This window comes from Phasianus colchicus, chromosome 13, assembly GCF_987193195.1.
Source record: "Phasianus colchicus chromosome 13, bPhaCol1.hap1.1, whole genome shotgun sequence".
NCBI lineage: Eukaryota > Metazoa > Chordata > Aves > Galliformes > Phasianidae > Phasianus > Phasianus colchicus.
In genome coordinates, this window is record NC_143448.1 from 11,137,367 (window position 1) to 11,152,943 (window position 15,577).

Below are 15,577 nucleotides of genomic sequence, written 5' to 3' on the forward strand. Positions count from 1 at the left end.
ATTTCTTACACATGTGCCCCATTATTTTAAAATACTTTAAAATATTTTAAAATATTTTAAGTAGCTATCTTTATTTAGTTACTGTTTCTTAGTTATCAAAACTTAAAATTAGTTTTTACTGGAATTATAAATATGACTGCCTAATTGTTCCTACTTGAAACATTTTAAGAGTTGTTTAAACTATACAGGTTTCTGCCAATGAATTCAAAGAAATAGGTATCAACTACTTTCGAGTGCAAGTTCTTCAAAGATTGATACCTTTTAAGAAGCTTGACCATTTGTCCAACTCCAAAGTAGCACCTGTTTGCAGTGCATTTATGCAACTTCGAAATATCTGTTGCCCTGAAGACTACTCAAGTTAACCTTTTTTCCAAGCTCACAGGCTCTGTTCAGCCGAAAGACAGCTTTTCCTCTAGAAATTAACTCAGTTAAGGCTTCACACAGGGGCATCTACCTGGAGAACTGCTTAGACACAGTAGCTTAGCAAAGTACTTTTCCTACAGTTCTTGAAACTCTCAATCACATCGTGCAAATTACTACATTCATATTGTGGTTAAAACATTAATTAGATTTTTACTTCTTCAGTAAAGGTCATGGTTTGGAGGAAAATAAAATGAATCCTCAAGGAAAAAAGGAAAAAAAATCTTTTTTTTTTTTTTTAACTTAAATTTTCCACACAGACCAAAGAATTATCTATCAAAACAAGATTACTTTTGATTAATCCATACCGAATATCCTGCTGTATTTCCCCTTTCAAAGAGTAAGAGAAAACCTACTTTATCAGATTTTTGAAATATACTGAATAACAGAAAATCTGCATTTTGATGCAGCTCAACTCCTTTCCCTATATTATAGCAACAGTTTTCAGCATGTTACTCATGCATAAACGACAAGTTTAACGGATAATTAACATTAGTGAAAGGTAACTAAATACTTACCAACAAATCCTGAACCAGAGCTTTCACATTGCGGGACGTTTCTGGAGAAGGTGAATTATGAGAAGCAAGTTTTATAAGAGTAGCTAAAAAGTTTTTGCATTTTTTCACATTCTCTTGCATTTCCTGCAAAAGCCAAAGAAAATAAAAATCAGACACATGCTATTTTCCAAGTATGATTACTGTACATTCCAATTACTATAAACAGAGAAAATGATTAAATTGTTCTAATTCAAGCAGGAAATACAGCATGTACAAGAGCTGTTATTTTGCTATTGCTGTTAGTTACCTGACATTTTCTTCATTTCTTATTTAACTGAACATCATACTTCATAATGACTAATAGAAGTCAGAGAAAGAAATATTAAAATATCTTACCTTTTGATTTAATAGAAATAAGTATAAATGCAAGAACTAACGTAACAATTTGTTGGGGATGTATTCTCCTTTGGAATGCACAATGTACAGCATTCCCTAAATTATCTTAATTTGTTAAATTATTGATTCAGTGTTTTTGTACAAAGCAGCTACAACAATACAATCAAATTAGAAATCATTCAAATTCTATCACATGCAATGTTTTTTAACAGCATAAGATCCGATGCTCTTGTTTTTCAAGATATTTTTGTATGTCATAATTTAGTCCCAGAACTCTGAGAACCAGAAACAATACAATTCAGCTTAACCATAGATTTTCACTTATTTACGAATATATGGCAAGATGGAGAAAACTAACCACAGTTGTTCTCCCCTTTCAGAATTTGTATTCCAATTAGTTGGAATGATGTGGAAGGGCTTCTGTTTTGTAACATAACTGTTTCATCACGGGAAGTAGGCTTGCATGGAATTTTCCACTTCTGAATAGATCCGAGAAGTTCATAAAATACTAAGTTAATAAAAACCAAATGACTAATATTTTAATACTTACCTGTGATACAACTGTAGTTCCAGGTACAGGAGAGCTTGGTATGACTTGGGGCTGTGCTGGCACTTGTGCTGTTGTATGAGGTGGAAGTGGGAGCCGAGGCTGACTCTGGTTTTGTGCTGCAGCTTGAGTTTGTCCACCAGTAATTACTGCAGGCTGTTGAGATGTTGGTGTTCCCGTTGATACTGTAGTCTTGAACAAATTTTGAGCATTTGTTGTAGCTACTGACACCTACAAGTATTTTATGTTGGAAAACAAGTCATTCTTTTAAATCTTTCACCCAACCACAAAGTTCTTAGAAGTCTGACAAGAAAATTTATTTCCTTTCAAATACACCTTTACTGACAAAACAAAAATGTTAACTTTATTATAACTCTAATTTTGTTACCATTTAGCCACACTGAAGTCAATCTCATCTAAATTTCTTTTTACTACAAAAAAATCAATGTACAACTAAAAATGAGTTGTTATTACCCAGTCCTTTAAGATGATTGTTCTGATGTTACTTCTTTACCTCAGCTTTTTGTAGATTTGTCCCTTGACACAAACAAGATAATTCCCAATGATCTGTTATCATGTCATCAGGTTTACAATGCTCTATACCACAGTTACAGCTCAGATCCAGATTACACAAATGCATCACCACAGTTTCACAACCTAATTTGAGCCCAAGGGCTGCATATGTGCTTTAGCCTTTGCAAACAGAACTGTCTCTGATGTAGCTTGGCCGTATGTAAAGATCCTGCAGCACCGTCCTCAATCTCAGAAGGCTGGAAAATCAGGCTGAACAGAGCACCACATACACACACACTCAGTCCAGTTCAGCATTGACATGATCTGACTAAATATGCCACCCTTCCCAGTGCCAAAAAGTCTCAAACTGACACACCAAATGGCACTGCAGAAACTAGAGAGCTCAGCCAGGCAGCATAGCATGCTGAGCAGAACCTATTAGAATTTCTTGATCCAACCTACCTGCAGAGTTTTGGCACAGACACAGAACAAGCTGACCCAGGCACCTGCACTGCAAGGCATGGTGTACACTGTGGCGGTGGTGTCCACACAGCCATAGACAACACTGTTCTCAACAGGGGACAAACCTAGTGCTACGAGTCCACCACTGAAATAACACTAAAGAGCCCAACTGATTTTTTACTTTAAAAAAGAAAAAAAAAAAAGAAATTATACTACCCTTTTTTTTTTTTCTATTAGCTAGGAAACAGCAAAATAAAATACAGGCTATCATCCAACACCTGCATAAAACAGACAGATGATCAATTCACTACTGGTTTTTATGCTTGTAATAAAAATAAACATATTAACATTTCTCATTAAAATTCACATTAGGTAAACCAAATGATTATAAACAAAACTTCTTATTCCATCTTTTGCTTTTTATATTCTCAGTACTTACTGTGGTATGTGAAAGAATAGAGCCTCCTGGCAGAGTCACAGCAGCTGTAGCACTAACAGGTGTTGCAGTTGACTGAACAACTTTGGCTTGCACTGGAAGTCCAAGGCGGACAGTAGATGTGGCTACAGAAGTTGGTTGCTAATAAAGGAAAAATAAGCAATTTAATTATTAATTATATGTAATAATTACATGTAATTATTCATCAACACATGAGTTTCAAATTGGCATGAACACATATTGTTTCTTTTTATATACATTTTTTTTTCCTATGATTTTTTCTAAAGGGAAATTAATACTGGGAGAAAGTTTAGACAGCAAAAAATATATATATTTATTTTCAGGTGAATATACCAATCAGTCCAGCAACACCAGCTACTGGATATCTATCTTCTGTACTTGGGGGAATAAATAAATTTTAAAAATCTACCTGATATCTGAAGAAAAAAAAAATGTAATTTTTTTTGTCTATTTCTGTTTTCCTTTGTTTGGATAGCTCTCAAGATTTTTCTTTCTTGAGTTTGGATTTGTTCCATGCTAGGGTGGCCTAGAGGCAATAAACAGCATCATCACAAATAGGTAGAATTGTGCGTCTTTATAGAAGAACTATCATAAATGCTTCTTAGGATTTAAAATGCAATATTTCTTTTCTCAATTGTACAAAAGACCACTAGCTTCAATTTCACTGGTCACATGAAACTGAAGAATGCTTGCATTTATAAATATCAATACTGCATATCTTGTTCATTTGCTTATGATCAGTTTCTGAGCTAAAAATCCCTATGCTGTCAGCCCCCTTCTTGTCAGTGACTGCTTACAGAAGTGGGGATTTACAAAGAAGAGAGATAACCAGGCAAACTTCTGCCATCACTCAGTTCCAAGAAAGATCTGCAGTCAGAACTCTGTAAATACATACATAGCTCAGACTACTCGCTACAGAATTTTCCTCAATTAATAAATGTTCTCAATTCATCATAAGAATATGCTCTGGAAAAAAAAAAAAAATCACATATAATTAAAACATGAAATTTCAGTACCATAATAGTGTGTTATGAAAGTGTGCAACATATTCCATACACAATTCTCCACCGTGCCAGACCACATGAGAGAGCTGTGAAATGCTAAAACTAAATGCATCCTATTTTAAAAATCACTAGTGACAATAGCTTTTGATACAAAGTTGCAATAAAATCTATTAATGAGTTGGACTTGAAGAAAAAGCCTTACTACCAAAGAACTGCAAAGAAATTAATGCAACTTTTTACTACCGTGGTTCCAAATCTTAAATACATTAAAAAGTCAAATGTGAAATGAGTGGATCAGAAACAGCAGAATTTCCCAACATTATTTGCAAGTATCATGAAAATTGTATTAAAATGACAACTATAAGTTGCCAGAAGACACTGTAAGAACTCCCAACAGAAACACATCAACAAGATCTAGTAAAATAATCACAATTTAGAAGTTATCAGCTGTATTTTCTATTAAGGGAAAACTGTAAATAAAAGTCAAGGGAAATATATGGGGAAAAAAACCCACAAAAACTATCAATGCTATGTAAGAAAATCATAAACCAATGTATCAAGCTCCTGCAGGAACATAAAAGATTTTGCAATGATCTTTAAAGAGCAACAAGGTTTGGTATTAGAGTAATTAAATTCTAAAATTACTAACCAAGACCAAGAAAGGGATGTATTTTCAAATGTAGCTGTATTATTTTTTTAACAGATGCATCATGTGTTTTGTGCTTCCTAAATATATAAATGTAATGTTTAAGAGGCCTTTCCACTGCACCTGTAAATTAACATGCAAAGAAACCAGGACATGAATGAATACTCCATTACAGATCTCCACAGGGACGCTTGAGAATACTTAAGATAGCCTTCTGTGTGCAGACATGAGTTGGCTCTTTCCGTGCAAAGAGGTTAACTGTTTTAAGCAGGGCACAGCACAGTGTAGACCTGGAAGCATGGATTTCAAATGGATCTGGCCAGCACGGAGGATGAATGTCCCAAGATTCTTTCTGTCTGCACAAATCATGCAGATAACTCAAGTTACTTCACTTCCAGGGTGCATTAAGTCACTTCCACAGAAGCAGTCAGTGCACGTTATAATCGTTCATGGAAGGAGCCAGTGTGGAATTATTCTGGGTACTGCAAATTCATTCCTTAAATAACTTAACTTTGCTATGTAGACCTTCTCACCAGCTCTCTCGACACCAAAGTAGCAAGGCAAAGCTCAAGGCATAAACAGGATCAAACTGCTTTGTACCTGCTGTGCACAAATGAGCTGCTGTTATATTTGAAGGAATAATCATAACGGTGCATTTGAAAAAGCAGGCCACGTGAATATTGAAAAACTACATTGAAATACACAGGAAATATTTGCCACTGCTAAGGCAGGACAACACAAACTTTGGGGATTACTTTGTGTACTTGCAGTTCTTTAAAATCAAGGCCATTCAAACTGCCACAGGTTAGAACACTGATGTCAGTAAACCTCTGAAAAAAAAGTTGGTGGTATAGTTGTATTCTGTACCACCTCCTGATGTACACTAGGGTGCCAGTGTTAAGGAACACTACTAAGAGACACAGGCCTCACCTGACACCACTGCAGGAATTCACTTAAAGGAAAAAAGAAAGAAAAAGAAGGAAAGAAAGAAAAACACAAAATGTAAGTAGGGCATGAGGGGAGGCACAGCAAACCAAAGAATCTGGTGGGTAAAAAGTAGGTAAATTTCAGCTCTAAGGTTAGATTCTACTCCTACCTCAGTGGCACTGTGTTGGTGATGCTGCACAAATATTCTACTGCATGCAAATACAGATAACCTAGTGTGAATTCTCCTGTGCCATACACATGAGTTCACAACTTGAAAAGTAGAGTTAGTGACTTGGTGTGGTCATAGCTGCAGCTGGAGACAATGAAGTTAAAACAAACACAAAAAGTTAACCAGTATATTTAATTATTCACTTAATGTCTTTATTTTCTATTTATAAAAAGAGGCTAATAATCCCCTCGATTGTATTGTTGAGAAAGTTATTGTAGGGGTAAGCATTGCAAAAGAAACCCTGTTTAGTAATTAATACCCGCTTCAAAAAGATGCTTAGAAACTAAGCAGCAAATAAGCCTAAAGCAAGCCACCAAACAGCTGAGGAAGAAAATATCACATAATTCTTCACAAGGTTTTTGAACATTTGAAAAATTAAGAAAAATAGTAACATGACCACCTAGTAAAAAGCACATGCATATGGGAGCCACCACTGCACTGTTCAGGAATTCAGCATTTCCTAGCCTTTGCAAGCTTAATTTTAAAGCCTTACTAATGTTTGGGTGTTCTATAGGCATGACACTTTAAGAAGTTGAAAAATTGTATGTTAACTCTACAAAAGGTAAACAGTAGAATGCGTGGAAGGAAAATGGCCGAATCACAGCCAAGATATTGGCATTTCAGCCTACCTGCCCTGCTAACACAAATGTCTTTTCCAGAATTCTGTACAAGCCTCAAAACTGTCTCTACAAAAATACTATGGGATGGCTAATATGATAATAAAGTTAACGCACTTCAGGAAATAACAAAGACTTCTCAATTTGCTTACAACTTACTTCAAAGAAGTAAAATAAACAGGAGGGATATGAAAAACAGAAAAAATAAATACAGAAACCAGAAAAAAAAGTCAAAATTGTAAAAGAACAGAAATACAAATACAGGTGAAGTGTATCATCAGAACTATCTCAGATTTGAAAGGCTCAGCTTTAGCAAGAAAAGTTTCTCAAACACCAACAACTTGAGAACTTATGATGGTGAAGGCCAAGCTGCTGCTTAACACTGCTCTTCTCTATATGATGCTCACTTCTTTCTTCTTGCTGTCCAGAAGCACTTTAATTTTGTAACTAACTTCAAATAATTTTAATTGAAACATTCATGTTTCTCCTTTTTTGGTTATGAAAATAGAACTAACGGGTCCTGAAAACCAGCAAACAAGTATGTGCCACATCATAAGCATGAAAAACCATCAGCTGTATAAATGTAGATAAACAAAAGAAACTCACCAGAGAAAAACTAGATGGCAGCACCTACTCATTTTTCATAATTTTACAAGCACAGGCTTCCAAACAAGATATGGAGGCATAAGTGTAGCAAACTAAATAATAATTGGAAAAGTTTTCATCTCTGAAATATACAGTGATGCAAGTAAACCTGTGCTTTTTTGATCTACTTGTAGTAGAAGACTCTACAGCAAACTTTTTTGCTAAGACAACTGAGGTTCCATCAAATAATAGCTCATTCGTCACACATTGTTTTAATTAAGGTCATACAGCAGGTAGAGTTCCTCCAGTGTTAAATGATTTCATATGCAGAAAAAAAAGATTTTGATCAAAACCAAAAGGAAACTAAAACAAATGTGTAGAAATAAAAAATTCAAAGAAAATTATTCACTGTTAATTCAAACCAATATTCACTATAAAAGCGTATCATCTTGTTATATGCTTTTTTCAAACAAGCATTATCAGTGAGAAAGTATTCACAGTGTAACTTCTTAATGCATCAAAAGTTCATAATAATCCTTCATAAGAGTAAGTTCTTCCTGGTAAAACACAAGATATTTTAAAAAGATAAGGTTCTGCCAGCTATACCTACAAGACGAATTGTATTCCTAAACCAAAAAAAGTTTTGTTCTTCTACATCTGAATATCTACATCTGAATATTTGGACATATAATTTCCCTTTTTTAAAAAAAAAAAAAAAAAAAAGTGTAGTTAGCTGTAGTTAATATCCCTCTCGCAGTCATATACAACCTTATTATCGATCTAAACTGAAATTATTTTAATGTACAGTTTCAAGCTTTTCTTGAATTCTTACTTAAAGAAACCACACAGATGCAAATTCAGAAAGATCATTGAAATATTACACATATCTTCATATTACAGGTACTTGTCTCCACAACTGCTTTCTCTGTACTATTCTGTTATTTTCAAATGCTGATTCTTCAGTCTGAATCCATTCCACTACTTCTGACTGCCCTTCACACATCGCACATGCTTTTGTGACACTCCCATTCTCTACAGCCTTTAAGCTCCGCATTAAACTACTCAGAATTGAGACCTCTCCTACAAGGTACTTGCTCATCTGATTCGCCAGTTTCCAGAATTTTAACAGAAATGGATTCAAGTTCCTATAATCAAAAGAAGTAACATAAATAGGAAAACCAAGCACTCCAGAGGAAAGAAACACCAAATTTAAGTTTGCAATGCAACAGTAATTGCAGTAATGATGTGCCTGGTCTAGCTGATGCCTTTATCTTTGTGCATTTATCACGGACTGTAACTCAGTGCACAGTTAAAGAAGAGATTACCGTAGGATGAATGGGAAATTGTGTGTCTCAATTTTCTCGAACTTTTCTGTTTGACACGGCAATCACAATGCTTACTTTTCTACCTGGGGAGGAAAATACTCTTATATGGAGGAGATATTTGAGCTCTGAGCCTTCAGCAAGGCAACACATGCTTGTTTTTTAATCAAAGGAAAGAGTTATGCTAAGCTCATATGCTAAATCCTGAGGGAAATTAAACTACACTTTCTTCTGCTACTCCTACAGAAAGTTGGCTCTTTCCTCATAGACTGTCCTGGATGTAAGCACGGCTCCTAAGTCACAGGAATTTTCTCTCCCAAACAACGGGGAGAAGAATATCAAATAATGGTCCTGGGATACAGGAAGGAAATCTTGATACATTACCAAGCTAAAGAAGTAGCCCAGAGTCTGTATAGCTGTATGTATTGATTAAGTCAATTCAATTTAAGAACACTTAAAACATTTATTTATTTTCGCCACCTTTTTTTTTTTTTTTTTTTTGAGAGGAAAGAGATTCACAGAGCTTCCAATTTCAGAGGCACACACTGTTAGTTTTGCAGACCATCTTTCTTGTTATTTTTAAAGTCATTCCTTTTATATTCTGCAGCTCTCACTCTCAGCACTCAATGAGTTGCCAAAGCTAACTACCAGATTTTACAATTTCTTTGTGAGATAATTTAATAACCCTTATTTTATATCTAACTACGTAGCTCATAACATACTTCCTTAACATAATTACTTAACGTGTATATAGAAATTACATCAGTAACACTGAAAACAGTTACTGAGCTGGTGTTTGACGCTGGCTAGAAATCAGTACAAACTAAAGAAAAGCAAACAGAGAAGCTATGAAGTAGACATTGACTAACATGTTCTTTGTAGTAAGATCTGATTTCCTAGAAAATACTTTGAGTACTTACTCACTGGATGAATTCTTATTCAGCACATACAACTCTCTGCATTTTAGCACTTCATCCTTTTTCCTGGCTAACCAGAATGACTACTCAAACAACTGACACTTCCAAAAACTTAGCATAGAATTTATCACTGGACACTGCCTCCAAACACTTCTAGTTATAAACTTTCACCTGACCAAATGAAAGTCTAATATCTAGTTCTGATATGATAAAACCTTTAGAATTTAGATTTTTAGTGTGGCTTTGAAATGCCTCAAGTGATTATCTTCAAATTACATTTCAATGTCAAACACATATACAATAAGCACTGTAAAAATCAAAGAGTCAACACACCAGAGTCATTATTGTACAAAAATGTGTATTTTTGAGGGACATTGTTAAATATTTCTTACCTTTCTTAATGACAACAATTAAAGAAATGCAGTACTGCCTGGGCAGCGACTACAGAGGTCTCCCAAAGCAGATGAATCCTGACTGGCTACAATACCATGATTCAAATCCCACCACCTTAAAAATACCCAAACTATTGTGTGCTGTAAGACGTTTACCATTCCTAAGGCACTGTTCACCTCTATTCTCAATCTGTTAATTAACACTAATAAGTATAAAGAAATACCTTTAATGCTCTGCAGGTTATCTAGCTGGTCAGAATCCTGCAGAAAAACAACTACATCGTCCTAATACTAGAACTAGCTCCCTTAGATTTTTAGCATCTCTACCACCACATGAACATGCAGTATCCTCAGAGCTTAATCTTTACAAAAACCCAGCACGTCAGATTACACTATTTCCACAATCTTAACAGCTTCGTATAACTGGAGAACACCTGCCTGAGGCCAATATGATCAACTCCCAACATCTGTTGTGCACACATACAAATTCCAATCTTCTAATAAAGATTGAACACATGCAGCCAAGCAGAACTGCATTTTTGTCATAAGATTCTATGTACAATAAAGATGTACTCCTCATATGTTCTCAAACAACAGACTATTCACTAATGTGTAATTTCCTATGAATGTTTCCACTCTGAATTTTAATTCTGAATGCTACCCACAGCAATTAAAGTTGCACAAAAACTTACAGTATGAAACCAAACCAACTAAACCTAACTCATTTTAACAGACTGAGGTCATATTCTTGATGCAGTCCTACCCCATGATCTGTTATGCATTTATGCTATACACTCATCTTGGAATCCGTTGCTAGAGTGTTGCCTGTATATTCTGTCGCAATCAATAATAAGTAGTGCATTTATTTTAAAAGCAAGCAAACAAAACAAGAAAGCAAACAACCAATAACAGACATACAACTAAATAATGAACATTGCCCAGATTTTTCTGTGTGTCAAATTAGTAAAAAAAAAAAAAAAAAAAAGTGGAAATCAATATAGGCTTGTCACCGCATTTATTTGTCACCGTATTTATTTTCCTGACATCTCATATTTATCTCTGAAGGATTTTTACAAATTTTCTTATCCTTCCAGATCTCGCAAATTTAGATATTAACCAGCTGCCTTTCTTGCAGAGTTCTTTTCCAATATTCCATCTAATACTGCACTTACCCTTTTTTCTGACAGCATAAAGTTTTTCAAACATTTCCAGGCTTTTATCTCTTCTTGAGATACATTCTGTTGAGCTACACAATATTCCCATTACATTCACATCTAAAACTTGCATTTTACTTGGCTATTCTATGGTTTAGATTACCTCATTTTCAATTGTGCAATTCTATTCTCTTCTGAAAAGTTTACCATTGCTTTTAGTTTTTAACTAAACAATCTCTTAAACTACAAACATGACGTAAAACACAAAGCATATAATGGGACAGCAATGAAATATTAATATACATATTTAAGATATTTCAAGCAAGCTACACAACAATCAATCAAAAATTATAGAGGCATATTTTTCACCTAGTTTCATTCCGAGTTATCTCTTTAATAAACAATGAACTTAGTCACAGCTACCTTTCACTCTGTCTGTAATTCTCATAGCACAACAGCGCTATACACCTGATGATGCTGACCTCTACATTTCCAGTAAGATAGTTAGGAACTGGCCATACATAGTCTGAAGCTGAACACCATCCTTACAGAATTTTAAACAAAAAAAGTTTACAAAGTAATTTAAAATAAATAAATAAACAAACTCCACACTTTCATCCTTAAAAATAAAACAGAAGTGAACCAGAGGAATCAAATCGTTCTCCCAAATAAAGTATATTACAAAAAATTAACTACTGTGAATTCTGGCATAGAACATGCTTTGCTTTTTCTTTTCTAATTTCTAGTGAAATCTAATGATCACGTACATCCATTCACTGTGCTGGAATATCACAATGATTCAGAGAGAGAACAAAGTCATTTACTAAGTCAGTGGCACACATTCCAAACTAATTTCTGTCTAAGACTGAGCCTTCTGACTTTCAATAAACTCACAGCCCAAAAAGGCTCCTGAGAATACCTGCATAGTAGATTTTTCTGGGGGAAAAAAAAAAAGAGAAAAAAAAAAAATCAAGCCACTGAAAATAAACTGTATTTGAATAAGTATTTCCTGGTTGTCAATTTAAAAAAAAAAAAAAATAGTGTGTGCATGAGAAGCACTTTGACATTTGTCAAAGAACTGATAATGTACAAGACAGAGGAAAACAAAACACACAAAAGCAAGGTGAAATCGAGCCAGACATACCTGAGTTGTTGTTAGGCGAAAAACTGGGCCGCTTGTGGGCACTGAAAGTCGAGGCGAAATGCTGGTAGGACCTTGTCCCTGTGTTTGCACTTGAGCTTGCATCTGCGCCTGGGCTAGAGCCTGCTGAGGCACCATCACAAGTTGTCCAGCATCTGTGCGCACCAAGACCATGCCTAGTGAGAATAAAGTGACAGTAACTATAGAATAAAGAATAACACAAATTATAAGGAATCACATAACTGTGAAATACAGAATAAAAACAACAGTACTGTCCCTTTTTCTTTATCCTGTACTTTCTTTTTACTGGGGTGCAATATGAGATTTTACTTCAATGAAGAAAAGGAGCTCCCACCAGCAGACAAAAACTACTCAAGTTAGTTTGAAATTCAAACACCTATAGTTTATGGTGACCAAAACAAATAATAACTTGAGCACATAGGTGTGCAGTGATGCACAGAAATGTAGCAAAGGTTTGGAGAATAAAACTTGAAATAAATAGTCACTAAAGTAAACTGTAACAACGGTCTAGTTGCTGAGAACAACATTCAGTTTGCACATACCAGGGACAATGACATGAGAGCTTTACTAAAACAACAGTGTTAGGGAACGTGTAGACGCAAATATTAAGCCAGACACATTTCTGAGCATACAATATTTGAGATCTAGTTAATGTTTGAGCTCTGATACATGAATTCATTCAGCACCTACCATCACTGTACTGGGAGGTTTGGGCATGAAGAAAAAATACTGTCACACCCAGAGGCCCAACATAATTAGAAGCACAGGTGTTTGAGGAAAAAATCCAAGGAATTGTTTTAAATGAACAGAGTACTTTCTGAATGTAAATTAAAATACTTTTATTTTCTCATAATACGCTTCACAAATAAAAGCCCTTCTACACATCCATTCGGTGCCATCCAGACTTGCCCTTAATGTCCTGGTTTTCCACTATCAGCAGGTCAAGAAGGAGCTCCCAATGGCTAAGCTGGCCCCTGGATCACCTGAACTTTTGCACTTATTTCAGATCATTGCAAGCACGTAATGTGCTTTTCCTAGTTCAGTCAGAACTAAGAAGCTGTTCTCCAGATACATTATATAAAAGAGTTTTCAAGTTAGTCTCAGAATACATCCCAGTAATCTAACCTAGATGTGAGTAGGATACAATGTACTATCAAAAAGGAGCAGGTCTTTCACAGTCTAGGAAATCTCTCTCACTCTGCTGACAACAGAGCCAGGTGACGTTGCTCCTGCAACTTATCTGTATGTACAGATTTCTTCATATGCATTTCATAACTTTGCAAGGGAAAATAAAGAAAGTAAAAACATATACTCGCTTCTAAGTATTAGCTTCCCAGAAAAACAAACAAAAACCCTCAGTAAATAGATTTTGAAACATATTGAGCACTATTATATCCAGCAAGTAACCAAATTCAGAAGCAGTCTATACCTTTCTTTCAGTCTCTGACATAGAAACACAGAGCCCAGTCCCATGATGAACACAACTGAATTGCAGCTGCAATAGAAGCCCTCACTCACTGAGTCCTGGGTGCTCCCAGCCACCTTCACTACAAAAATCACAAACAGAAAACACATTTCTGCCTCTAGGAACTGAAGAGCTGTGGGAATCGAGTTTTAAGGTAAAAAGCATACAGAGCTACTGTGAGGACCTCATCCAAAGGATACAATCACATCTCTCTCAAAGCCCGATGAGTAATTTTAAAAGAAGAGTTCAACAACTACAACAAATCTTAAAAAGGTAACTTTCTAGGTGCATCAGCCCTTCTAGCACCAGACCTAATGGTTTGTAGAAAACCCCATAAGCAGATGATGTATTCGATATCTGCTGTTCTGGACAAACAAATATTAATACACTGCTCCAGTGTGTGGAACAGATACCATTCCTCTGAGTGTCGTGAACCTAATATAAAAATCCTTAGAGGACAATGCATACCACACATTAAAAACAAAAACAAAAACACACATTCTATTGGTGTTACACCAATTCACATCTGTCTTGTTAATTACTTTTTCAACCTTGTAAAATTCAATATGAATTTAAAAAAAATGAACAGAATGGACAAATTAATTGCAACACGTGCCACACGGTTTCAATACAATTTGCAGATATAACTACTTCTACAGACGCATACATGTTCATGCAGCAATTTTATATTTTAATCCAGCTTTGAGGACTTGAAAATTCTTTTATTTTGCAGCATGTAGGAAGTGGTCAGATTCTCAGAACTGAGTTAAACAAGGAGATTAATTTTTCCTTATTGTCAGCCATGAAAAGATCCAACTCGTGAGCTGGTATGAAGTGCGAGAACTGGTGCTGGTTATTGTATGCTAATCAGTATTATTTACTAAAATAAACTCATTCTAAACTCCTGCGATAGGCAGAAGATCACAATAGGAGAGTTTCAGTATCATTTAATAATGATGCACAAACTTAGAGTAATTAATCAAAAATAACAATGTATTTTCTGAATTACTTTTAACCTTCGAACATGCTATCCTTCTGTTAATGCAAATTTAATGGATTTCAAGCTACCTAGTAACAAAATTAAATTCAAGTGATACATTTTCCACACTATTATTTCCAGAACTGTCCTAAACCTCTGAAAGATCGCTTTCAAGGGCTCTGTTTTCCCCTTCTGTTTAAAAACGACATAGCAGAACAAAGGCAATAAGCTGCAGAAACTTCATACAAAGTCATGCTACAACTTATCACAGGTTTTTAGTATTTATCAAGCATATTAAAAATGTGAAATCAATGGCTAAAGCTAACAATATAATTGGAATATAGCCACACATTTTTAAAGTAACCCCTTACTAGTTTTGAGTTAGTCAGGTCTTCATGAAACCACTGAGCTTTATCCAACTGGGGCATCAGAATTTGGAGCGGGAGTTTCATAAGCTGCAGTCAAATACACATCTACTGAAGCACACCCAGAAGCACACTTCTATTGCATTTTGCTCTATTTATCTTGGCTAACAAAAAACAGCTATTAAAAGAAACATGGTGAAAGAAATAAATTATTTCAGATTATATCAGTATCTCCAGGTAGTATCACACTGTCAGCATCAATAGAAAAAAAAAATAAATTAAATGTCAATGTATCTCCTAGATCTGTAACAAACTTAGCAACTTTTTGTAATGTTGCAATCTAAGCATGGGAGCACAGACCGCGACCCTGGGAACGTTTAGGTAAGGCAGTACGCGGTGAAGTAGGAATTTCCAGGATGCTGCTTTAATTCATCAGCCAAACTTGCATCTTTACAAAACAACACCAAGAAACTAAGAGGGAACAAGCAGGACACAGGGGCTTCTTCAGGGCTGGAAACAAA

General features: G+C 35.2%; 1 protein-coding gene across 1 annotated transcript in view; it reads right to left on the reverse strand.

The window, feature by feature from the left end:
- Positions 1-15,577, reverse strand: part of LOC116243751 (transcription initiation factor TFIID subunit 4-like) — a 133,660-nt gene that overhangs the window by 116,485 nt on the left and 1,598 nt on the right. Inside the window, exons 2-5 of the mRNA XM_031615143.2 lie at positions 12,230-12,402; positions 3,275-3,412; positions 1,864-2,091; positions 939-1,061 (exon numbers count right to left, since the gene is read on the reverse strand). Coding sequence (XP_031471003.1) covers positions 939-1,061; positions 1,864-2,091; positions 3,275-3,412; positions 12,230-12,402 — 662 coding nt within the window. The remainder of the gene's footprint in view (positions 1-938; positions 1,062-1,863; positions 2,092-3,274; positions 3,413-12,229; positions 12,403-15,577) is intronic.